Source organism: Heterocephalus glaber, unplaced genomic scaffold, assembly GCF_053883595.1.
Source record: "Heterocephalus glaber isolate CG9 unplaced genomic scaffold, H.glaber_assembly_v1.0 deba00001457, whole genome shotgun sequence".
Lineage (NCBI taxonomy): Eukaryota > Metazoa > Chordata > Mammalia > Rodentia > Bathyergidae > Heterocephalus > Heterocephalus glaber.
In genome coordinates, this window is record NW_028258305.1 from 18427998 (window position 1) to 18455635 (window position 27638).

Below are 27638 nucleotides of genomic sequence, written 5' to 3' on the forward strand. Positions count from 1 at the left end.
GCAAGCATAAATTTCCATAAAAGGTTAAATATTTTGAGAAAAAAATCTGAATAAGCTGTCAACATTAAAAGGTTATATGAAGTGAGTCTAATTACAATAGTCTGTTTCTGGTGAAAAAACTAAAAATAAATGTATGGAGGAAAGAAGTCTAGAAATGGATGTAACTACAAATGGAATTTAGTAGTGGGTAAACATGCAGGAATTAGAGGCAAGAAGAATAAATCCATAGGCAGTCTTGGTCCAGCTGTATTCTGCTTGGTCATTACCTCAGGTTCAATTCTGCAAGGTCTTGCTTGCTCCAAGGGAAATGATTGTCTGCAAGCCTTGCTGTTCCTGGGACTTGGGATAAATTGGGGAGGAGAAATGACTCAGAGAAGTGATTAGAGGGACAAAAATATTGCAAAATATTGCAAAAATATTGTTCAGACAGTGACTAGGCCTTATTCTTTTTTTTTTTTTTTTTTTTGGTGTAGAGATCGAACTCGGGTCCTTGCGCTTGCACAGCAGGCAGCGGACTAGGCCTTATTCTGATGTATGCCAATGACAAGATGAGACTTCTAGGTGCTGCTCTGGTGGACAGGAAGAGGACATGACATTCTAAAAGCTAACAGTGGACAATCTGATTGTAGTTTCCCTTCACATTATGAAAATATTTAGTTACTCTTATTTTGGTGCCTTCAGCCTTGAAGGAGAAGGAAAGAGATTAGGTAAATGTAAGACTGATCAACCTTATCTTACCAGCTTTTAGACAAATACTCCTTAAATAATTAACATATCTACATGCAGAGTTGAGTAAAAATCTCCCCAAAGTTCAAAGGAAGCAAAGGAGACAGAGGCATTATGAAGGCAGAGATACCAAGCTTTTATCCTTTTTTAAGTTAGCCATCATATACCTGCAGGCCTAAGTGAAGAGTTGGTGATTTTAACAGAAACAGCTCTAAGTCTGTCTTACACCAGGACAAAGTAAAAAGGACAGTGTGTGTAGGTACTGTATGTATTTGCAGTTAAATTTATTCACACAGGATACGCTTTACAGAGTACCTTGTGCAGTTATGTCTTCTGTGTTACAGTATTTGACTTAGAATCTAAAGGCCCTTTACTATAGTCTTTAATCACCATTAAAGTAATCAGCTGGAATAAATCTCCTAATTAAATAGAATATAACTTCATTTTACTTCCTTGAATAATTAAATCAATATCCCTTTTGAAAGATAGTCTAAAATAAACCGTTTTTACATGATAACATTTCCCTAGCACATGTTGTTCTACTTGATAGTGCATAAGAAAAAAATATAGACTATCCCATTGCTGTTTCCCCCTAGGAGCTGAACTTCCAGATGCTAAACTCTCCATATTTTTATGTTGAAAATATTGTGTCCATTTTTTGGTAAGCTGTGCTCCTCAAAACCGCGGTGTTTGTAACAAAAAAGTACAGCTGTTCCTATATTCAAGCCAATTAACAGTTTACCTTCATTTTTCAATGGGCACTCCTGATGCCTTTATCACATGTCTTCCTCTTTGGTAGAGCTATTTACATTCTGGCCTGAGACAAACTCTTACTTCATTTGTCATTATTCTTCATTATGCCATCTTAGTGCTTGTCAAATGGCACTAATTGTTTGACTTTTTTACCTAAGCACTTTCACTGATATTTTTTTTCCTATTCCTCAAATATCCTAAATTTCAAATCTGTCCTCCTTCAAGAGATAATCTAAATTTTACCTTTTAAAAATGAAATGTATCTCCACGCTTTGACTAGAAATAATCTCGTCTGCTTTTTAATATACATGGCCTTTTATATGGCTTATTTCCCTTTTATATTTTCAAGATCTTATAAACTGGATCACTGCCTAATTCATCTTCGTTTTTTGCAAACAGCATGATGCCTCACACATAGTAGGTCTTTGATATGACCCTTTAATTAATGATTTCCTTGGGCTCCCATGACTTATTTTGCAAGCAGCACATCCTCTTAATGGTTATTTTAAATAACAAACGTTGAAATGCATCAGTTGAAAATTCAATTTCACTTGAATTACCCCTTTAACTATTTAGTTTTTTTATATATGCATACATAGGTCTTGATTCGTGATACCAGTTCTCTGAAAAATCTCTAGTATTGCATTCATATGCATAAGTATATAGGAATGTGATTTTTCAGAAAGTATGGACAGCATGTAGAAAACAAAATGCAAATTCAAGAACTCAGGCTGTTAGGGAGGCCCCCAAAGGCAACTCCTGCAGCAGCATCTAGTGCTCTGAGGGCTTGGAGTGGCAGTTCTAGTGAATAACTGTGTATCCCAGGGCCAAGATTCATGACCTTGGGCATAGCAGATCTTTTCTGCTGAATGTGATCTTACCCCAAGAGAAGTGAAATTTTTCTTCTCAGTCCCCAAGTAAACCTCAAATCTTTCAAACTACTTTGCCTTAAGACATGCCTCAAATCTGCTAAGGCAGCCCACAGGATGGAGACGCCACAGAATGCAGACAAATTTCTTGGAAGCATAAAGCTTTCCATTTTGTACAGAATTCTGATGTTGCATGCCAAGGATAAAAAGGACTTTGACCTGAAGTAAGAAAGGCTGAAGGGCTTCCTTGAATCTGAGTTAGATGAAGAATAAAGGATTTGCTTCTCTGAAGAGAATTGTAAAGCCTGCCAGAGCTAGGGACATTCAGTCTTGACCCATCTTCCCCCTCTTCCACTTTCTCTCGTTCCAGCCTCCAAAAATCCTGCTTTTTAATTAGCTAAACCAGCAACATCAAATGAGGGAATCAGAAAGAACTGTTTGTCTTCAAAATGAAATACATGTGGAGAAAACACAAGTCAAAATTTATTAAAAGCTTTTTGTGAGCCGGCTTTTAGTCAACATTTGGCTTGGTTAAAAACCTGAGCCAATTGTTTATTAAGGTATAGCAGCAAAGAAAGCAAAAATCATTCCTCAGTGCATTTGTCTATTAGAAGAAGGAAGGGGTGCTTTAGAGCCTTAAAATTGCAGCCTGGAGTATATGGACGTGTTGAAGTGTAAAAGAAAGATTGGCCTGCCAGGGAGAAGTTGCTGATGGATGGGGTGTCAGCTCTTCTTATAAAGTATTTTGGGACTAGCTTTTGTTATGTCTCTTTTGTTATCTATTTATTTTATCCTAGGACTTCCTTCCATGACCTTCTCCTTAGAATATAATATCCTAGATTTTAATGTTCATATTTAGCTTCCACATTCTATTTTTATCAACTTCAGTTTTTATTCTCATCAGTAACTAAAGAGTACTGATCTTTACAGTATCTTAAGCATCTTAAGGATTTGGAACACTTGCGTTCTTTAAATGTTTGCATGTTATTTTTACCAGAAATACTTCAACCTTATATATATATATATATATATATATATATATATATATATATATATATATATATATATATATATATATATATGTGATGAGTTTTAGGGCCTGGGTGCATTTTTTAAAATATAAAAAAAAATCTAAATCAGCTGATTGGGGTTTTTCTTTGAGTAGGGCTGATTGGGTCAGTAGCAATATATAATTCAATATTATTACTCAGATTATATTTTCTTTGGAAAAGAGATGTGTGAAGCCAGCATAGGTTTTAGCCTTTCATGCATTCATAAGGAGTTGAGCATTCAGGTTGTTTTACATCAAGATTGACCTTTGAAAAGAAAACTGACTTAAAATCAGATTCTTTGAAAGGTTGCTGGGGATTTAGCTCAGTGGTTCTGCGGCCTGCCTCGCAAGTACAAGGACCCGAGTTCGATCTCCAGTACCAAAAAAAAAAGGGAGAGGTTAATGTACCACCTAAGCACTGAGAAGGAGAGGATGGAACTGTACTTAAGTGTTCCCCCTTAATAAAAGAAAATGTGCTACACTGCTTACTAGTTAGTCAAGCAGTAAACAAATATAAGACAATATTATATACAGGTATTCCTCATATAAAGTATAATTAGAGCTCAAAGTACCACACAATTTTGTGACATTATCCTGATTAAATAGTCATAGAATGAAACTATTACACATTAAATGCCTAGGTCATTTTTCTTTGAACTCTTAGTTCAGTACCATTTCTGCACTTTAGAATCACCTGAAATTCCCAATGTTCAGCCCACATGCTGCCAATTAAATGAGAATATTCAAGATTGAGGCTAAGATTCAGGCATTACTGTTCGTAAGGCTCTTTAGATTATTTTGTTTGGTGCCAAGCTGATAACCATTATGAATATTATACATTTTATCAAGTTTCCTCAGCTTAATATACCTGGTTGTTGTTAGTATCTGCTAATAATTAGCTTCATTTCAAGACCATGATATGTATTTAATTTCAATTTATTTCAAAAATAATACAGATATTGTGGGTGATTACACATTTTTGGCAATACTGTCAATCTAAAATGCATCATATTTTGGAGTAGGGCTATTTGGACATTGAAATCAAACATTATTAAAAAATAAAAGGGATGATCAAAAATATGGTTAATATTTAAATTTTTAAAATTTGTTGCATTAAAGACACATTGCCATTAATCTCCCTCAGAGTACTCGCCCTCACTTTGAACACATCCTATCATTCTTGCCTCTCCATTCTGAAAGTCCTCTTTCGTGCCTTTACAAGGTGTAGTAAAAACAGGGAGTGGATGCTGCTGCCCAGTGCCCTCTAACAGGAAGGCAGGCTTGTAAAAATATCAGTGTCCTCATCCACCTTATTCACTGGATCTGTTGTCATGCAACTTCTGACTTTTCCCCAAATCGAACATGAACATGAAAGGTAAATGTTTTGTATTGGTTAAGGACATTGAGGCAACCATGACAGAGTCTTTAGTAAGACACTTAAGAAAGAGGACTTGCAGAACTGCTTCAGAAAACGGCAAGCATAATAGAATAAGTGTGTTCAAAGTGGAGGACAGTTTTGAGTTGGGTTAATGACAATGTGTCTTTTACTGTAATTTTAAAAATTTAAACACACTTTTTTCAGCCAGACCTCCTATAATTTTAAGTTATAAAATTAAATTTTGAGACTGAGAAGTTTAACAGTGTAAATATGGTGAAGGGATGATTTTACTTTGAAATTGTAGCTAAAAATGATATTTTGAGATACGAAAGTTATAATGCTACAATTTAATATAATTCACTAAGACTTGTACAAATAAGGTACCTGAGAAACAAGTTAAATTAGGAAGAAATGTCATGATATGAAAATAGACTGACCTGTATTTTTCAAAAGAAATATTTTTTCCATCTGAAATTGAATATATCCATTAAAATCTGTTGACTATAATACTAGAAATATAGCAAACTGTAGTAGAAAGAATATAGGATTTAGAGTTAGAGATTCAGATTCTAGTCCAAGATATCCTCAAGATGAGTGATCTTTTTTAATTTCTGTGAAATGGAATTTTCTTATTTGTGAGATGAATATGTTGAACTAAATTAGTGTTTTTTAAAGTTTGGCTAGTGAACTATTAGTTGGTTATAAAATCAATTTCAAATAATTTCTATTTCTATAAAAATAGATTGCATTGTACTTAGAAAATTTATGTATTATATGAGTCCTCGTTAACTGGGAAGAAACTTTTGAAAGCTCTTGAATCAGAAGTTATCTTTAAGTTTTATAGTTTATGAATTATTGGGAGGGAAGCCATGTGGTTTAGAAAATGGAGATGGTAATAACTTATTCCAAGAATGGGATATAAAGCCGCCTTTTTTATACATTGATTTTATATTATATATCTCGTTGAGTGCTGTTATTACTTATCATTAATTCACTTGGTTTTGTTATGTCATCCTTCCTATAAACTAATAGGAGTTGTCTTTTTCCTCTTTTTAGTGTTTTAACCTATTGTTTCCTTTTCTTATTTTATTTTGCTGACCAGAAAAATGTTGAATAGTACTTACAGTAATATATGTCTCTGTCTTATTTTTTGGATTTTTAATGTTACACCTTTCAATATCTTTCTTGCTGAAAATTTTGTTAAAAGTATAGTGTCTATTCATACCCTGCAAAACTATGTATTTTAAAAATTACTGATAAATATGAAATTTAAATAAAAAGAATGTGCTAAGAATATATCCAATACTCCCATCATAATGTAAAGGCAAATGATTTTTAAAAGGAAAAACTTGCTTTGGCATGGTGATTTATGTACTCATAAGTAGAAGATGAAAAAGTAGTTACAGTTGCAAATGTGGGCTGTGTCCTATCCTTGAAAGCAAGTAGGGGAGGAGAGACTGAGAAGTGAATGCATGTATTGTGCATGGTGACTGCTCATTCAAAAGGTGGTATACTCAGTCTGGCTAGAATATCTTTGTTGTCAGATTGCTTCCAATCTAAAAGGTAGCAATGTGCTCTGCTTTTTTAGTGCTTTTTAAAAAAATATGCCTTCCATTTTATTGTATATTTTGTTCTCACTGTTTGTTGAGAAGTGGATTCTTCCCAGAGAGACTAAGGAGAGGGAAGGCCCAGTCTTTTGCCAAAAACAAAACAGCCTCTACACACACAAACATACAAACAAACAAACAGAATCACATCAAGTTTCAAGTTAAACAAGTCATTGGAATTAATTGGTAATTAAAAATAACTATAAACTATCAGAACATCACCTCAGTATTATCAAACTAGGACATGTGGGTAGGGGTGCTGGGAATGCATTCTTGGAGGTTATCCAGGTTATTCTGATGATTATCCCTGCTTAGGATCAGCTGATCCCAAGCGTCTTATCCAGATTCCCCCCATGTGTAGCCATAAACATCTAAGAAAAATCTCTGAAACTAATGGATTTCCCTCTTCCAACTATAGCTTGCAATAATATAAATATTGTATCCTAATACCAACTATTGAAAATGTCAGATGCTAAACAATGATCAGGCTGCCCTCTCACTGGGATTCCCTCACTTGTCTGTAATTTATGAACTTTGCCCTTCCTTCTGTTCCTACCATAAATGGCTGATCTGAAAGTAGATTTCTTACACAAATTGAGATAATCAAATTTGTCTCTTTGGGAAAATGCAAACTTGAAAGGGGTTACTTCAAAACTGGGGCTCAAGGGGACTGAATCATGTGGGTACACAACTCCAAGAGAGGACCAGGGATTCCACAAGCAGATCTTGAGATGACTCAGTTTATTCCTTCCCAAGACTTGATGGTTTAACAGTTCCTTCTATTCTGTAAGATGGCTCAGAAATCCTGATGCATGCTGTGTTTGCACAGGAGCTGAAGCTCTTCTGGAGTTTAAGGGAATAAAATGCTAAGAAATCCATCATATGCATTCACAATGATGCTAGATTTGTACCAGCCTTAGGACAGTTGAGAAAACAGTGCCCAAAATAGATGGAGAGGGGCAGGAGAAATACTGAGCTAGAGAATATGCATTTTTGTTTTTAGCACAGCTATGATAGATGGAGTGAGGGTAAGTTTTAGAAGGCTTGGTGCATAATTAATATAGTGTTAATAATATAATATAATTATTATATTTTCAATCCTCACTTTTCAAAAACCTGAAAATGCGGCATGACAGAATTAGTATATCCATTATACTGAAGGCAACTCAGACTCAGTGACATTTTTTTTTATGGTCATGTTCCACTAAACCTACTTGGAGAACTGGACTCAGGACTCCCGGTTCCAGTTTAGGAGGTTGATCCACAGGAAAATACTGGAACTTGTTGATTGCTACTTCCATACTTTTATTAAAGAAATAAGCATCCCAAATTAATTCATATAAATTTATAGTAATATTCGTTTTCTCTTAAGATATTTTATTTTTCTAGAAATTGCATTTATATGGGGAAATATCTTAAAGATTGGGGGAAAATAAGCATAAGATACTTTTTTTGATGCCCCAGAGTTCTTTGAAGGTGTTTTCTGGATGGAGGAAGATAAGAAATTAAAATAGAAATTCTGTGCTTGAATAGAACGTATTTCCACGTTGCTTTTGTTTTTTCTGACTTTTTTTTGCGGGGGGGGCGGTGCCAGGGATCGAACTCGGGTCCTTGCGCTCGTGCAGCAGGCAACGAAACCACTGAGCTAAATCCCTGGCCCCTTTTCTGACTTTTTAAGTCCTCACAGAATCAGAGGACAGTTAGGTCCAGAAGCCCCAGGTGGTCAAGGTTGCTAAGGGATGTTCAGTGTAAAAGCAACAATCAGAAATCTTTAAAGATATTTTAACTCTAGTGTGTTTCCTGGTTTGTCATCAGGAAAGCAATATTTGGCACATGCTTGGGCTTTAGTAAATGCTTATTGAATGAATTGATGAAACAGTGGATCAATAAATCAAGAATGTTATGGAGCTATTGAGTTTTAGAATGAAAAGAAACACTGGAGATCACTTAGTGCTGCTATGTGTCTTTGCCAAGAAAGAACACGTGGCCCAGTGAAGGTGAGAGGGGTGGCCAGTGCAGAGAGCTGACAAGTGGCAGTGCTCTTTTCTCATGATTCTTAGCCCAACTCTTTTTCATGAAAGAATGAAAAAAACTTAAAGCAAAATTGTCAAATTGTTTTGCAAGGCATCCAGGTATTAACCTGTTTAAAAGGATACACCATTAATAGAGACATATATTTTTCTTCTGTTTTTCCATTTTCAATATTTCTATCTCTTGTGCTTTGTGGCACTTAACCAAAATGCTCCATGAGTTAGGTTGCTGGACACAGTGATATTATGGGTAATAAAAGATTTCATAAAAGCTGATTTTTTAGAAACTATTAGGCAGTTCTTTAAAATGTGGTGGTTACTTAAAGACAAAAATTATGATATTAACGTTAATTAATTCCCTTCCATATTCCAGGTATGGTGTTATATGTGCAGCAGCATGTTCATGTAGAATTGTTCACTAGGGCCCCCTAAAAGAAGAATTTAAACAGCCTGCATTGTAAATAGAACTGTCACAAACTGACCACTTATCTCCTTCAGCATTTACTAGAAAACAGCCAAACTAACTCCTCAACTCCTTCTATTAAACACCCTGTTCAACCCTAAAGTTTGACCAAGATTCAGAAGGCCTTAAATAATGTAGCCCTATCTCCTTGATGTGCTGTCATTCGTTCTGTGGTGCCCCAGTTTCACTGTGCTCAATGCTCAATGTAATTTTTTTCTACTCCTAGAGTGAGCAAAATATTTCTTTATTACAAGACATTGGATCTTGTGTTCTTTCTTCTTGGGATTCTCTTTGCCCAGATCTTTTTCCAAGTAGTTTCTTGGTATTAAGATCTCAGATTCAGTGTCATCTTCTGAGAGATCTTTGCTAGTTACTTAAGCCAGTCACTCCACCCTTGCCATTGTCACTCTCTCATGGCCCACTTCCGTTTCTGCAGCACCTATGACAATTTGATTATTTGTTGTTTGCTGAGAGTGGAGATCCTGAGGGCCTTGTTCATTAGTGCATGTCCTACAGTAGTGCCTTGAAACTGTGGGCATCTAATATAAAATTGGAAATGAGCAATGTCTGAATGAATATTAATCTCCCTCTTGATGCCTAATTCAGAATTAAGAGCTTTATATGTATTGCCTTTGGATTCAATAGTGTTTCTCTGGTTTGAGATCAAAGATATGCCATTAGTTTCCAGCATTCCTTCGCTTCTTCTCTTAGTGCAAAGAATGATATTTGACATATAAATTTGGGGCCAAGAAGAGTGTGGTTGCTGAAAGGATTAAAGCCATAGTTTATACTGACTTTAGTATATACTGACATAAAGCTTCACATTGTTGTAAAAACAGGATAGCAACTAATTAAAAAACTTAAACAACAAAATAAATCCGCACGCCTAGGTCAAGCCTCCTGAGAAGCGAGTGGGTAGATAGAGTTACATAAATACATTTCTTCCCATTGCTGCACAGTACCACCCTTACTGTACTTATCATGCATTTAATAACCCCCTCCTCGACTTAAAATGTTAGGGATACCAAGATAACTTTAGTTCTTTTTTCTTTTAAGGAATTTCTGTTCTTGTTTTAAGGCTAGTAGATTTTGACTTAGTGGTGTTTTTTTCTTCATTGCTTGGCGTTAATAACTTTAAAATGCTCCAAGTTTACTTAACCATAATAAATGCGAGTGTGACAGCCTAGATCCATCACTTTTCATTGACTCTGCTCACATCTAGAATGCATGATAGTTTTCAGTTATGACAGCGCATGGATGGAGATATTCCTAGAAAGAATCATAAATGCAGTTGCATGAATCTCATTAAATTGACTCACAAATCATAACAATTTGTTAGACTGCACCAGGAGATATACCCTTTAGATGTATCTGGAAGAGTAATACTAAGTCTCCAATTCTACACAGAATTCTATTGTATTATTGCTGAAAGGCAAAACATGCTGAGAATAAGAAATCAGAGATTATTTCTAATAGTTTAAAAGCTAGACTATACTGGGCTGGATATTAAATATATATTTGACACACTGATCAGAACTCTCCACTCCCCACCCCCACCCCACAGAGATATTTTTCCAATAAAAAGATGCAAAGTAATTGAGCTGGATATTTTTCCCTTAAAAGTGTGATGATATCAAAATATTTTCTCTTCAATACTTAATGTGTCAGATGCAACAGACAAAAAATCCTTAAAACTTTTAATCGATATTCTAAATTTTAGTAATGTAGGAATCTTCTTAACAATTGTACTCTTATACTTGGCACTAAATCACGTGAAGATCTCATTACAGTACCAATTCTGCATCAGTAGGCTGGGGAAGGGCCCAGAATATCTAAATTTCTCAAAAGCTCCAAGTGATGCTGATTACAGTGTACCCTAGACCGTAATTTGAATACCAGGTGACAAAGATCATATTTTTAAAGCAATTTCACTTTAACCAATGTTTTCCAATTCCCTACTAAGTTCTCCTCTACTGTGCTTTTAGCTTTAAAGACGTAATTATTTGTATCTATTTTAAAAATAAAATTCTTTAATTTGGAGCAGTTTACCAAATAGCCAAAATATTTGGATAGAGTAAATTGTACATTTTAAAAGATGAAGGCAGTAACACTCTGAAGGTAGGGAGAAAGACCTATATTATAAATTGGCTATTCTTTAGAACTTGATTAAATAGATAAATTGTCAGGGTTGTTAGAGTTTTGGACTGTATTTTGTATTTTTTGGAAAAATACACTCAAGTTTAAGCTGCATTTAGCTTTTGGTCATGAATTAGGGGCTCATTTCATGCAATATCTGGGAATTAAGTAAGAGTCTAAGACTGGAGTCAAGAGGAGAAACATTATATTTTGGTTCTCTCTCAGTTATGTGACCATAATTTTGACTGTTGGATAATCATCCTGTTAAATAAATGAAAACATCGGACTAAATAACATCTAAATGTTTCTTAGCTTTCATATTTAATGATCTCAAGTATATTAATCAAGAATTTTCCTCTTCATTCAGGTAATTACATGGAGGTTTAGCAGTTTTTTCTGAGTTGGCGCCCCAGAGTTTTACCTGCTTTGAAATAAAACCTTAAATGAATTTTATTTTTATAAAGAATGATTTCTAACTGTAAAACAATAGAAGTTAGCCTTAGAATTTACATATGTTGAATCCTATTAAAAATCTAACAAAAGTATTAAGTAGTTTCTATTAAAATAATGATATTTTTCCTTACCATAACTAGAACATAGTTTTATTCCTAAACAGAGTAATGGCAAATAAAATGGTGCTATTTTCTGTTAAATTTTTTAGCGACTGAGAATTTAACCTGGTATGAATTTAAATAAGCAAACTTTTTTGTTTGTCTAAATTTATTTTCTCCTTATATAGTCTGAGGCTGCCAAGCTTATTATTTAATTTAATAATATAAATATAAAGTTTGTACCTTTGTTTAGTCAAGAATACTGTAGGTACAATATTCTTATGCATTTCACTTCTAAAGTAGAAAAACAAATGAAACAGGTCTTTCACTCAAATGTTCTTTATGCATTCATGTTTTAATTTATCGATTTTAGAATCTAGTTTGTGTTGAACATAATCTTATACTTGCATATTTATAGTGAAGCCTTAGAAACCTTTGTAATTTGGGATAATATATGAAAAGCAGTGCAATCAAGAGTAATAATGCAGGTTAGTTTCTTGGCATCGAAAACCTGACATTTTTCATGCATGTGAGAACGGTGGGAGTTTTCCCTGCTCATAAGCATCCTTGTCTTTAGAATACAAGGTAATTTGTTTACATCTTGTTTCTGTGGTGAAGTTCCGTGTACTTGGAAGCTCTGGAACTGTATCGGCAAATTGATGAGATTGTATACCATGTACAGGAAATAGGAAGAAGCCTTGTCCGAAGAATCAATTGCTACATAAATCTGGGAAGTCTTTCTGCCTCTCTATCTATAGTTACTTCCTCTAACATCGAAATCTGTAATTCTTGCTATTGAACATGATCCATTTGTTCAATCCATCACCCAAGGATTGAATGTTTTTTACAACATCCAATTAAATGGATCATTTATCTTTAAGTCCTTTCTGGGATGAGAAATGTGTTTTTATATTAAGTGAAATGTTTGCTCTAGGGATAACTCTCTAAGAAAATCTTCATTATTTTAGCATACATTTTCCCATACTTTGCTTTGTATGCTCTATGTAACCCTGATGTGATACAAAATAAAAGTACTTGTCTAAGGAACATGGTTCCTGATATTTGCAGATGCTGTCATATATTTCCTAAGTCTTTTTTTAGAAAAATGTTAAAAATATTTTCTGATATAATTTAGAAGTATTTTATCATTTCACTTAGTATGCTAACAGAAGTGAGCTGACTAACACTGAAGTACAAAACCACACTATTGGGCCGGGGATTTAGCTCAGTGGTTTCGCCACCTGCTGTGCAAGTGCAAGGGCCAGAGTTCGATCCCCGGTACCAAAAAAACAAAAAGAAACAAACAAAAAAACCCAAAAACACACACTATCCCTCTTATAAGTACTTTCATGAAGGCCACCCATGCTTAAATGGCCTTTTTGAGTGTCTGTGTCAGAATGTGGATTTATGTTGTAAGTCTTCTGAAAAGTTTGGTGTGCTTCTTGTACTGGGAATTCATATTTCATATGTATTGCAACTGGTTCGTTTGGGGGATTTGGAGAGTACAAGAACTCAGGTTTATTCCCATCAAATATAACTTTGATAGTCACATCATCTAGTCAGTATATCAAAAATTTAGAGAATTCTAATTTTTCCATTGAACTTTCCACAGAAAATTAGATTACCAAGAACTATATATTTTCATTTAGATTAACAATTGATAACATTTGAATAGAACTCAAAGCCAAAGATGCACTATTTATTTCTTCTTTCATCTCTAGAACAACATAAAAAATTAATAAACAATATTAGATAAATGCTCCAACTTTGTAAACAACTTATTTTACATTTTTCTCTAATTCTGAATATAATATTTGAGTAATTGGTAAGAAAGTATATGTACTTTGAGTCCATAATGCTACCTGAAATAAATCAGATGCAGAATGGTAAATATCTCATGATTTCTTTTGTATGAGAAACAAAGTATAATTTAAAGAGCAAAGTAAAATAAATATGATAGAAAACAGGGACATCAATTTTGTGGAGATGGTAAGCAGATCCAAGAATACGAGGAGACAAGTGGGAGGGAAAGGAGAGGAAAATAAAAAAGATTAAGATACAATATGCATATGTATCAATATTCCATAATAAATGTTTTCATTATGTATCACAAGCATATACATTTATTTATTTTTTTGAGACAAGGTCTCACTATTTAGTTCAGGCTGGCCTCGAACTCATTATGTAGTCCAGATTGGCATCGTACTCACTGTGATCTTCCTGCCTCAGCCTCCTGAGTGCTAGAATTACAGGTATGCACTATCACACCTGGCTATATTAAAACATTACGAGTTTCTTGAGTCCTTCTCACTAGACCTCCATCACTATTTCTACCATTATCTTGATTTGCAAGAGGAAAGATTAGTTTTGCTTATTTTTAAAATTTTTATATAAATAAAATCTGAAATATGTTATCTTTTGTGTCTTGCATTTTGGACTCACTATTAATACTGTTCAGTTTATCCATATTTCTGCATGTAGATGTAGATCATGTGTTCTCATTACTATTTAATATTTTTGTATGACTCTACACCAATGTATTAATGTATCTTGCCATTAATTAACATTTCAGCAATGATCAGTTCAAAGTTTTAATGAAGGTGGCACTATAAACATTCTGGTGTATTATTCAGATGACCATTATGTGCATTTTTTGGCTATATGTTTACTTTGAATGGGACTGCTAAGTCATAGAGTAAGGGTATGCATGTGCTTTAACAGTTTGCCAGACAACTTCCCAAAGCATTTCCTACTAACATTGCATTAGTTCCAGTTGTTCCCAATCCTTTTGATTCTTTTTTTTTTTAAATCTCTTTCATTTCATTCAGTAGTTTTAGTTTGCATTTCTCTGAAGACTAATGAAGTCCTATATTGCTTCAAATGAATATTCTTTTATGGTGGAATGTCTGTTCACGTATTTTGTCTGATTTTCTTCTTAGTTTGTCTAGTTTTTTATTATTAATTTGCATAACTATTTGGATATTGTTAGTAAAGTTACTGGTTGATACATGCATTTTTGTGGCTCTAATTTGTTTTTGAGTTTTATTTTAAAGCATGTTAAAAGTGTAGAAGGTACTTGGGAATTTCATTTTAAAATTGATGGAGATGTATGCATTAAGAGTTCAGCAGGAAAGTGTAACTACTTGACTGTCCTCCTTGGTATTCTCATGCAACATGACATAAAGCTTAACGACATGGGCCACAACATGGCAAAGAATTAGAAGCAATATGATATTTTTATATTGTAGAAAATAGTGATTTTTATATTTTTATTTATTATAGACATTCTTTCATGGAAGATTATGTAGGAAACATTTTTTTTTTTTACTTAGATTCATTCTTAATTGCATATTCCCCATTGGGAGTTTTTCCAAAGTCGTGTGGTTACGTTTAATGCAAATGTGAATTACATAAATTTGGAATTAAACAAAAAGAATGATATATTTCTCTTTAAAGTAATAGAAATATTTTTTTAAAAGACTCCAGCACTCATAAATTTCAGAGCTTGTGATCTAATGAACTACAAACTCTGCTGTTATTTCACTTAGCTCTTCCACATTATCTGGCAAAGCAATCCATTTTTATTCTTTCTGGGTTACACTAATTTGTGGTGATAGAGGCCTCATAGATAAAATACTATATCCACTTAACAATACCAGAGCATTTCAAACCTCAAAACTTTGTGATTTAGTTATTTAAGCACAATCTTTCTGAATATAGTACGTGTTTCACTGCCTTCCTAAACTTAGTAAACGTTAATTGTTCTTTTCTTACTAGAACACATATTCACAATTTTTTGTCCATTTTTACTTACTTTTGGAACACCATATAATTTTTCTTTCTGTCCTACAGGTGTCATAGCAGGTTAGAAACTGGATTAATAGGAGGCTGAATTCTAGTCCTGCTTTTGTTATTGGCATATTTTATGAACTTGACAGTCGTATAAATTTCAGGGACTTCACTTTCTAGTGAAAACTGAAGGGTGGGCTAGAGGAAGGTCTCTAAAACTCTGTCTAGTTTGGACACCTCTTCTGAATATTGAACAGGTCTACTGAATGTAACAAATGTCATGTTTAGAACAGTGGATCTCACTATAGATACTGTGTGGATACATATAGGGACCAGAATGCACTTCATCACCTGTCCTCAAATCATCAGAACAATGCGCACTCAGAAATGAGTGAAAAATTGGAAAATATTATTTTTATCAATTACACTATTTTCTAAGGACTGAGACCCCAAGTTCTTTATAATAAATGAAATTTCCATAAGATTGCATGGTGCCAAAGGGAACTGATTGCCGTTGGTCAGATTTTGTCTCAGCATTCACATCTGTAGCGCATTACAGTGCTATCGACAGCTTTGCTAAAATTTTTAATTTTTCCATCTTGTTTTTTTTCAATTTTCTTGAGTTTGTGCCTGTGAAATTGTATAGGAACACAATGCTTATATTTGCCCTTCTCTGAATAATTGTCTTTTATATAGACAAAATATTGTTTTTTATATAGACAATATATTGTTTTTTATATTACATTATTGGAGCAGTTGCAAGATCCTGAATTGTCTTTCTGTGTTGATTAATGTGAAATAAAAATATTTTCTCTGAATTTTTAATTTAACTTCTTTCTTTATGGTATCATTGATAAAAAAGTTTTCTTAATTTTTATGTAGATAAATTTACCAATTTTTAGTGATTTTTTTAATGCTGATTATATAAATTTTTTCATATTTTGTATTAGAATTTCTTGTCTTGAAAAGTTTTTGACAGACTTACTTTTCTAAATTTTATTCTTAGTCCAGGTAGAATAGTTCTGTCAATAAAATTATGTAAAAATCCAATTTCACTTTTCATATAGATGATCAGCTGTCCCAGCACTGTTTAGTGACTCATCTACCCTTAGTCAATTATCTGTACTTACTGTGTACATTCTTTCAATATATATTTAGGAGTCGTTTTAGATTATCTTAATTATCTTATCTGTCTTAATTTACTTTCTTAATTACCAAAATTTCCTATTAAATGTCCATCAATGTATTCAAGTTGCTTCATCTTCTTTCTCTGGCACATTTTTTTTATTTGAAGCTCTTTGTTTTTTTTGTTATTGTTGTTGTTGAAGCTCTTTGTTAATCCCTCAGAAATTGTAAAACCGGCATTTCACATTCATTTGAAACTTCATTGAGTTGTTTTTTAATCTTATTAAATCTATACATCTGCTTATATATGTTAGAAACATTTATTATATACAGTATATAAAACTCTAAAATCTTTCTTAACTGTCTTATTATGCTGAATAAATTTTGTAGGTAATTTTGTTCTTTAAACTTATATAACCATACTTGCTAATATGCCACTATTTTCTTCATTTATAACCATTATATTGTTCATATATGTTTTTGTCTTTCTGAATTTGCTACAATTTCAAATATGGTATTAGGTAGAAATGTTGACAGTGAGAAACATTTCCTATTTCTGATTTTAAAGGTAATTTTCTAGATTTTACTATTAAGTATTGCCTATGTTCTTTTTTTTTCCCCCATTAAGTTTATTGGTACATTTTAGGTATACAATTCAGTTACATTCATCACGGGGATCTTGTACCATTACATGAGTATCTTGGTTCTATTTTTTTTTTCGCCTTCCCTTGCCCTCCCTTTACCCCCTCCACCCTTCCCTATTTGCAAAGACTTTGTTTCCATTTTTTTCCTTTTCTCATATTTTTTCTTTTCCCTTTCCTTTCCCCTACCTCTCCCACTTCCCCTGCTCCTTTAGACCTTTTCTTCCCATTACACAATATCAATTATACATTTTTTAAATTACAATATCAAGATCTAGGAGACATTACCACAGATTTTACAGAATTTAAAAGGATATAGAAAGCATATTTCAAAAATCTGTTTTGAAATAAATTTGACAACTTCTAAGAAGTACCTTGGAAGACAAATTAATGAAACTAACTCTGGAGGAAATATAAAATTTGAATAGCACCTATTAAAGAAAGTATATTCCTAGCTTGAAAACCTACCTATATGACAACAGCAGGCTCATATACATTTTAACTGATAAATTATATCAAACAATTAAAGCAGAAAAAAGAAGGAACACTTCTCCCCTTATTTTAGGAACCCAACATTGTGCTAATCCTAAAACTTGATAAAGATAATAGAAGAAAAAAGTATGAACATAGATAGAAATTTGTTTAACAAAACAAACTATTAGAAGTCAGATCTGGCAGGATGTAGAAAGTGGTTTTGTTATAGGGGTGGCAGTGTTGATTCAGCATTGGAAGATCCACCCCCAAAAGTCATCATTTCAACAGAGGAAAGGAAAAAGCCATATGATCCTGTCAGTAGTTGGAGAAAAAGTATTGGACTAATTTCTGTAGCTGATCATGGTAAAAGCAATCAGGAGACTAGAAGTAGAACAGAATCTTCTCAACAGATTAAAGAGATGTACTCCATACTTCCAGTGAGAACGCCTTATATGAATGGAGAAGATACAGTGCTTTCTCCTTAAGGTGGGGAACAAGGGCAGATATGCTTACTCTTTATCTGTCCATTAAACTTTGAAACCTAGGCCCAACCAAAATAGTCTGGCAATAAAATGACACAATTAGGATAAGATTGGCAAGGTAAAAGCAAAATCTTTATATGTAGATGAAATGATCATCTACAGAGAAAATACAAAGAAATGAGCCCCTAGAACTTGTATTTGAATTTAGCAGGATTAGAAAACACAAGGTATATATAAAAATTCAGGTCTGTGTATACTTGCTATAAATGAAGAATTGGATATTGAAATTTAAAAGTTATGTAGGGGTACAAAGGACCTAGACAAGTTAAAAAAAACAGTGTTGGAAGACGTTTAGTACCTAATTTTAAGACTTCTTCTAAAGCTACAGTAATCAAGGTAGTGTTGGTATAAGGAAAACATATAGATCATTGGAATAAAACAGAGAATCTAGAAATAGAACCACACATATATGGTCCACTGAGTTTTGAAAGATTATTTAACATTAGCATTTTATAGAATATAAACTCAATTCAAGAGCCAAGGAAGAGATAGTGTTTCCAGCAAATGGCACTAGAACACCTGGTATCTGTATATAAAAAATTAACCTCAACCCTTTATTTCCATACATGAAAATAACTTGAAGAGATCTATGAACCTAAATATGAAAGCCTAAAAGTATAAAACTTTAAGAAGAAATTATAAGGGAAAATGTTTATGAATTCGGGGTGGGCAAGAACTACCTAGGATGCAAAAGACATGATGTATAAAAGAAAAAAATTGATAAATGAGATTCCATCAAAATTTAGAACTTTAAATGACATCATTAAAATGAAAAGTAGTCCTTAAACAGACCATATTTACAATGCATATAACCTATGACCAGAATATATAAAGAACTCTTCCAGTTCATTAATAGACAACCCAATTAAAAAGTAGACATAAGAAGATGATAAATAGCCAGTATAGCACAAGGAAAGGTGTGCAACTCTAAAATCAGAAAAATACTAATCAGTACAATAACAAGATTGAATTATACACTCATTAAGGAGATGAAGTTAAAAGTTTTAAAAGCCTTGTCACGACTTTTTCTTTTTGTTGGATTCTCCCTCTTTGCGTTTAATTTGTCACGCCCAATGGATTCATTCTGTTGGGTTTCCTGGGGTTGTGATCCTCATTGTCTTTTCCTTGGGTATTGTCTAAAATTTTTTGGAGTGCCGATTTGATATTCATGAAGTTCCTGAGGTGCTCTTTATCATGAAAGTATCTTATTTCTCCATCAATTTTGAAAGATAGTTTTGCAGGGTACATCAATGTAGGTTGGAGGCTGTTTTCCTTTAGGGCTTGTAATACATCACTTCAAGCTCTTCTTGCCTTGAGGGTTTGCATTGAGAAGTCTGCTGTGATTCTGATGGGCTTTCCTTTGTATGTGATTTGTTCCTTTTCTCTCATTGCTTGTAGAATTTTATGCTTTTGTTGGATTTCTGGAATCTTAACTATTATATGCCTATGTGTAGATTTTTTTTGATCAAGGCTATTTGGAGTCCTATATGCCTCACTTATCTGTATGTCAAGTTCTTTTCCCCTCCTTGGGAAGTTTTCTGCCATCACTTCTGTGAACAGTTTTTTTAAGTCATCTGCACTCTCTCCTCTTTCTTCATTGACTCCAATCAGTCTTATATTTTTCTTCTTTGCATCGTCTAGCAGCTGCTGGATTGATTTCTCGTGTTCCTTTACAATTTTAAAGCAATTTTTCTTTTCCTGGTCACTAATTGCAATCTTATCTTCTATATCTGAAATTCTATCCTCACATTGGTTCATTCTGCTGCACAGACTTTCGATGGAGTTTTTCATGTCCTGGAAATCTGTTTGCATCTGTTTTTTTTTTTTTTTTTTGGTACCGGGGATCAAACTCGGGTCCTTGCGCTTGCGCAGCAGGTGGCAAAACCACTGAGCTAAATCCCCAGCCCCATGTTTGCATCTGTTTTATGGATTCCATTTGTTTCCTATGTTGGGATTCCATCATGTTCCTCAGATCCTCTATTTTTTTACCTGTGTCCTCTCTAGATTTATTAATCATGTCTTGCACCATGAGCAAAATCTTTGCTGTTATCTGAGTAATTATTTCTGATTTCATTTTTCCCAGATCCTCTTTTGTTGCCAGTTCAGAGAGTCCAGGTGGTTGAGTATCAGATTGTTCCATCTCGTTTCCCTTTGGGGTTGCTGTAGATGATCCAGAAGTCTATTTTTGAGGCTTGTTTATGTGTCTTCTCATTTCCATCAGCGGCGGGGCCGGGGAGGGGGGTGGTTCTGGCACCTGCACAGCTCAGTTTCTCTGCCTTAGGAGCTTGGGATGGCGGCTGGGGAGCTTCCTTCTGGGTGCTGGGACCAGCTCAGCTTCTGTGCCCTAGAAGCTTGGAATGGTGGCAGGGGAGCTTCCTTCTGGGTGCTGGGACCAGCTCAGCTTCTCTGCCCTAGGAGCTTGGGATGGCGGCAGGGGAGCTACCTTCTAGGTGCTGGGACCAGCTCCTTGCCTATGTTCTTCATGTTAAATCATTTATGACATTTGTCACGTTAAGAAAAGAGGAAGGCAACATCTGCCTCACAAGCACAAGGACCCAAGTTCGATCCCTGGTACCAAAAAAACAAAACAAAAAAAAAAGAAAAGAGGAAGACACCTCCCTTTCACCAACTTCACTGTATACCTGCAGTGATATATGCTCGTACCAATTTTACAAGATTAGTGTCATTGGGCCGAGGATTTAGCTCAGTGGTTTTGCCGCCTGCTGTGCAAGCGCAAGGACCTGAGTTCAATCCCCGGTACCCCCCCAAAAAAAGATTAGTGTCATTAACCATTTTCAGAAACTGATATTTTAAAAAATGTATAATTTCCCCTGGTGACAGCAGGTACCCAAGTTGCAAATCTAAATTCAAATTCTGGCCCTCACTTACCCCTGTAACATTTAAGCATGTGGGTCCCCTATACTGCATGCACCATTTGCCATACTGAGCTGAACAAGGAAACAAACACCTGTACTATGAACATTCTGACACAAAAAGTAGGTGAGATATTTCAACTCTTGTTTCCCTAAACACCAGTATGGTAATTAACATATGGGAGGTACTCATCCAATATTCAGCATGTATGAATGACAGAGACCTAATGCTAGGATTGGGTTTTCTTTACTGTGACTGAGAACTTTTTTGACCTGGTCTTTGCTAATTATTTCCTGGTACTCAGACACTGTTCTAAAGGGGCTAATCCCTCTTGAATGTCCCCAGGTGAACAATCTTAGTGCCATGGCTTGCCTATCTGTAGTCTCTTACATCAGTTTCCACCCCCAGAAAGTCAGGTCATCTGCCACTGAGGAAGTGAAACCTTGATTTGAGCTCTGATTCCAGGTCATGTATTAAATTATCAAATGATGATAATTCCAGAATGAAAATCTATTGCCTTGGAAATGGTAATATGCCTGTTCGTATAGGAAACCCCCAGCAGTCATAATGGTGATGTTGTATTACTAGTGGAACCATTTAAGTTTCTCCAGTACCAGTTACAATTCTATGCTTATGCTATGTTTACAGTTTATCATACTCCAATTCCCAACCTTCCTGTCTCATTTTTCTTGGCACAACACCATCATTCCCTAGGAAGTCAAAGGAGCTTTTGGCTTACATTCTTCCTTTGGTTAAACTCAGTCAGTGGAAGATTGCACTTTCCAAATATCCACATTTCTGTTTGATCTGTTTGGCATCTGGAGGTGTCCACATTGTTACTCCTAAATATAGTGAAGACAGAGATATGTAGAAAATATGGAGACTTCATTTATATTCTATCCCCATGATGATGTACTAGAATTCTTATCAGTCTCCTAAAAGCCAGCCCTACCATCTGCTTGGCAAGATAGGGAATGAATTAACAATCCAGCTGACTTCATTTGACTTTCTATCACTGCTTGCTTCATCCAAGAAGGAAAAAAATGCACACACTCTGTAGATCTCCTTACTCCCAGATCTCATTCTTTTTAAAAAAATCTTTCCTTTCCCCTTACTAGATAATTGTTATGGTCTCTCAGAGATGAAAATATTTGGCTCTTCATTGAGAAAGATCTTTGAATATAAATGTCTCACTGAATATTAAAATATGTCTTCAGTTCTATGGAGAGAATGTTACAAAAATGTTGGAATCCATTGTTGTCAGGGGAGTGAAACCATCCAGTATGCATTTATGGTACCTGATTCATGCCCTGGAGATATGACAGAGGTCCTTTCTCTGAGCAGAGCTCTTACAGTGATACTTAAAAATTAATTGAATTTTCAAGAATGTCAGTTTTAGGTACTGTAGTTGATGGTGCAGTAGCTGTGAGGTTTATTAAAAATACACTGTCACCTACAGAACTCTGTGATTCTTCTGACAGGGCTCTTGCCATGAATGTTAATTGGGCAGGGTTCATTTGGGGGCTGATTAGTTATTGTTTTGTTAAGATCTCCTGATTTGCATGGTGTATTTTTTTACTTATGCATGTATATTTCTGTTTTTCTCTAGGAAAAGAAGAATATATTGCCACTTTCAAGGGATCTGAATACTTCTGCTACGACTTGTCTCAAAACCCCATTCAAAGCAGCAGCGATGAAATAACTCTGTCCTTTAAAACCCTTCAGAGGAATGGACTGATGCTTCACACTGGAAAATCAGCTGATTATGTCAATCTTGCCCTGAAAAATGGAGCTGTCTCTCTGGTCATTAATTTGGGATCAGGGGCCTTTGAAGCACTAGTGGAGCCCGTGAATGGAAAGTTTAATGATAATGCCTGGCATGATGTGAAAGTCACCAGGAATCTGCGTCAGGTAACAGCGCAGTGGATAAGAGAGTAGCTGGTTTTGTTTCTCGCGGCAGTTGTGTGTGTGGTTCTTGAAACTCTGACAGTGAGATACAGGGCTCCTCAGAGTCACGTGCAAATTAAGCTTTTTCTTCTGAGAGAATCTTCCTGCCATACTTGAGCAGGGGCATATCTAGAAAGTTCTGGGGGCCCAAAGGCTATTTGTTGCAGCGACATATGACAATATCCCAGAGGGCTGCAAGGATATCCCTGCGACCTGCCCTTCCTGTGATGTGTGTGATTTTGTTGTGTTTTTTATTTTTGTTGTTTGTTTGATTTTAAATTACAGTTTTCATAGTGATCATTTGAAAGCATGCACATTGGGGTCATTAAATCACAGTTCCTTTTTTGTAGTCAAAAAACAGTGTGTTTGCAGTTCGGGATTGGATCAATCCCTATTTTCTCCTCACCCCCACCCCCAAAATGGGAACAGGAAGAGTCCCTGAGGGGAAAAAATGACTCTGGGGGTTTACTTATCTTCTAAAGACTCTGTATATGAGGATATTTTTATTTTTAGCACTGTAAGTTCAACTCCAAATGACTCTGTAGAGGCCAGTTCATCTGCTAGGTGCCCATTTCTATTTGACTATGTATTTTTTTTAATTAGCGAAAGGCTATATAGTAAGAAAATATAAATTTATTACCAAATTCTGGGTCTGCATATACTGTATGTTTTTAACAGAGACATATTATTACAGTATATATATATACAGATGAAAGTGAATAAATTGTCCTTATCTATTGATAATTATAAGTTCAGTTATGATTTGAAATTTTATGATATTACAATGTATCTTTTTGTGAAGTGTTGACAGTGACTAATATTTTTTGCTGTACATGCTGATCTCAAACTAATATCCCTAACATATTTGTTGTTTCTCTGAACAGTTGCAGAATGACCGGATTGTCTCTGGTTTTCGTTTACTAAAACAGCCCTCTCTTTCTGAGCTGTTAACTGTCTAACCTTTTCTTTCTTGCTTCTGAAAGGCTTAAGCTATCTGAGATAGAGAAGCAAAAAGGAGCTTTGAGAGTGGAGATTTAGTCTAGTTAAGGCAGACAAGTGGAATGGAAAGACTGTTGAGAGCCCCAGAGGCCTTTGAGATGCACTGTTGACATAGGAGGGCCCTGCATGCTTCACGCCTGCCTGGGAGCTGGCTGCCCGCCATCAGTGTAGCTGTAGACACCGGTTTCCTGTAAGTCTGTCTCTTTGGTTTTCCTTTTTCATTTTTTCTCTCAGATACTCACCAAGAGACCGGAGGCTCATTTGAGAGAAGCACAGAGGAAGGGTGGGTCTTGAGGAACCTACTTTCTAGATTTGCCTTTGCTCAGGTTATAAACCAGACTGTGAATTGGTAGAGCCAAGGAAACAGTGGTTATACAGCCGGGTGCATGTGTGTGGCAGGACAGATTAAAAACAAATCCATTCTGCGCATTATGTGTGTCAGGATCTTTGCTTTGTTTCATTGCAGTAAACTGTGACCCTAAAGTCCATCAATATGACCGAAGAAAGTTTTGGAGTTGAGGAGGAGTCCTTGTATGCTGTAAAATTGAGTACTAGGGCAATGCCAACTAATTCATACTGATTTGCTGGGCTGGGGTGGGCTAGGGTGGGGGAGGGAGCAATTATGGGCTTAGGGTAGCAGAGGTCAGCATATGAGCTTTAGGGCTTTGAATCCCTTCCAGACTTTTACAGCAGCTCTCAGATGTACTCAGGAAGACAAAGGGAACATTGCCATGTGTCTGTTTCTATGCAGTAGCAAGAGATGAACAATAATGGCAGGAAGAAAATATTACCTCTGTGGGAGGCCTATTTGTTAGTCTGCTTTTTTCTTGTAAAATTTTTTTGCCCTTTTTCTATGTTACTAACATGCTTAATAACTAACATGTCATTCATGGAATGTTTCATTCTACTAACCGTTACCTGAATCAAAAAATGTACTAACATGGTAGAGACCATCATATTTTTTAAGTAACGATCGTTATTCTGTTCACAGTTTTTAATTTCCTTTCTCCCCCCTTCTCCACAAAGCACTCAGGCATTGGACACGCTATGGTAAACAAACTACATTGTTCGGTAGATATCATTCTAATTGTTTCTTATTTTGGGTTTGCCGTGTGTTTTCTTTCTTTCTTTTAACTGTAGACATCATTAACAAAAGAGGAACTGCGGTTGGTACTCTTCTGCTTACTTTGACCTCCTTCTTTTCATCTGTTGTTGACTTTCTTATTTTTTACCTGTTCCTGTCAACTTCTGTTTTCCAACTCACCTGTAGGGGCATCGTTAACGTTTCGAACGTTTTGCATCCAGCTGTGGTTAACACAGGAAAAGACAAATGGTGGCTGGCCGGAGTGACCGCAGGCTCAGCCAGTCTCTAACCATTCACAGTGCATGGCATGGAACTTGATTTGGGAATGCTGGAGATGCCACACCCACTCATCTTTCCGTCATCACAAAGCAGTTACTTTTTTTTTCCTTTGGTTCTCCCTGTTTTCTTTCCTTTCTTTTCTGGACTGTACTATCCCCTGCATGTGCACATTGCGTGTTCCGCTTCTACTGGTTGTTTTGCCTTCCCCTCCTTTGGCATGGAGTTAGGCACTTGCATGTTGAACAATTGCTGCTCAATAGTGCGAATAGTGGCGTTGCTGGAAATAGTTTGCGCCTTTTATGTTAACAAGGTGCACGTTGTGATTAGTTAATAACAGACAACTAAACTTTACTAATATGTACACCAGCAAAACTAACCTAGGAAGCATTTTACTAACACCATTTTTGTGTCTGCTAAATAACTTTTAAGTTGCAGTAGGGATGATGCTGACACTAGCTCAATAATCAGCTTTCTAACTAGTTTAGATCTCTTAGGGGTAGTTGGATAGAATCCAAGCATAAACCTCAAACAGACATGAAAATGGGTTCCGTCATAGGTCTAAAACTAAAAACCAAACAAACAGAAAAAAAAAAAGCAAAAAAGCAAAACAAAACAAAACAAAAAAAATAAAACAAAACAAAACACAAAACAGGCATATCCCAGGATTACAGTATCTAGGTCTGAGTATAGCGTGTCCTTTCCCTGTGCTTTGTTATCTAGGTGACAATATCAGTGGATGGGATTCTTACCACAACGGGCTACACACAAGAAGATTATACCATGCTGGGGTCTGATGACTTTTTCTATGTTGGAGGCAGTCCCAGCACAGCCGACCTTCCAGGGTCCCCAGTCAGTAACAACTTCATGGGCTGTCTCAAAGAGGTAAATATCGCTGTCACCTGAATCATTCCTAATTCATGGTCTCATTTCAGAATCAGACAGAAAGCACCTTTGCTGAAGATCTGATGCACCCAGAGTCAAATGGCACAACCTTACATTTGTTCTTTTACTATTGTTTATATAGGGTTGGGGGGAGAGGTCTAATTCATAGAACATTAGGAAGGAATTAAGTTCCTCTTCTTTACTAGTCTGATATTTGCATGGGCATTTGTGTACTAGCTGTAAAGGAAAGTCAAACAAAAGGAGATGTTGCATCTAAAGCTACACTAAATGACTTAACTGCTCATTTCTAACTAAATGCCTTAGGTGTCATGTATATAGTGGTTATTTTTCTTTTGAAAGGTAGGGAAAGAGGAAGAAAATATTAGTCTACAAGAGAAAGACTACAAAAAATGAAACTGTAGAATGAAATAATTTTGTTCCTGTATTTTAAACATGATCTGAAGGGGGGAGTAGAAGTGTGTCATTTGTGATCTGGTAAGTTTATGTGAGATTTATCCAAGAAAAATAAGAGGATTGATGATAATAATTTCATCTCTCATTGTCGGCCATTGTTGTCTGGTATAATTTTTTTTTTTTTTTGCTACAGGGGATCGAACTCAGATCCTTGCGCTTGCGCAGCAGGCAGCGAAATCACTGAGCTAAATCCCCGGCCCCGGTATAATTTTTTATAGGGTTGGAATTTGTTGGGATGGTGAAGAGAAAGATCATTCAACTTTTATGAGTATTTTTCATAAAAGGAACCTTTTTTTCTATTTAGACATGTCCTGATTTCTATTGTATGGCTGGAATTTAATCATATAGGCATCAAAAATGTAAAGTTGAAAAAAATTGAACTTACTAATTATTTGGCTCTAGGTGCTCTTGATAAGCAATGACATAATTTGGTTTGTTCTAAAGAAATAATCATATAATCTTGATTCATGTACATATTAGTGCAAAACAGTCACTGCTGGATGTGCCATTGCTCACTATATGGGAATATACAGAACTATTCTAAGGGGATTTAAAAATGCTATAGTGTGGGCTGGGAGTTTAGCTCAGTGGCGCCACACCTGCCTCACAAGCGCAAGGTCCTGAGTTCAATCCCAGGTACCACACACACAAAAGCTATCCTAGTAACAAATACAATGAGATGCAGTTCTAAAAGACTGAATCTGCCCATAATTTGGAGTGAAGGTGATTGACTCTCAGACAATAACTTTTACTTTTAAGAGTTGTGTGATATAACCTAGGCCTATATTAATCTCTATAGGTGAAAACACTCTAAGAAAAATAGTTATCATTTTGATAAAAACAGTACTAATGCTTTTAGAGTTTTTGCTTTGTGCTTACTGCTGTCTTAAAGAATTTTTCAGTCCTCCTCAAAATATAGGTAGTAATTTTATTATCTGGATTTTTTTCAAAGACATTGAGGTTC

General features: G+C 35.3%; 1 protein-coding gene and 1 long non-coding RNA gene across 49 annotated transcripts in view; one reads left to right on the forward strand and one right to left on the reverse strand.

The window, feature by feature from the left end:
• Positions 1 to 27638, forward strand: part of Nrxn1 (neurexin 1) — a 1121547-nt gene that overhangs the window by 405203 nt on the left and 688706 nt on the right. For 22 of the 48 annotated variants that reach the window (XM_021253853.2, XM_021253859.2, XM_004839425.3 and 19 more), the window contains 2 exons: positions 22619 to 22920; positions 26039 to 26200. In XM_021253853.2, the coding sequence (XP_021109512.1) occupies positions 22619 to 22920; positions 26039 to 26200 (464 nt within the window). Of the gene's footprint in view, positions 1 to 22618; positions 22921 to 24981; positions 25027 to 26038; positions 26201 to 27638 lie in introns of all 48 variants that reach the window. The other 26 variants (XM_087216047.1, XM_087216049.1, XM_087216063.1 and 23 more) reach the window with 2 other exon arrangements.
• Positions 1 to 27638, reverse strand: part of LOC147826972 (uncharacterized) — a 116401-nt gene that overhangs the window by 83628 nt on the left and 5135 nt on the right. The window lies entirely within an intron of this gene.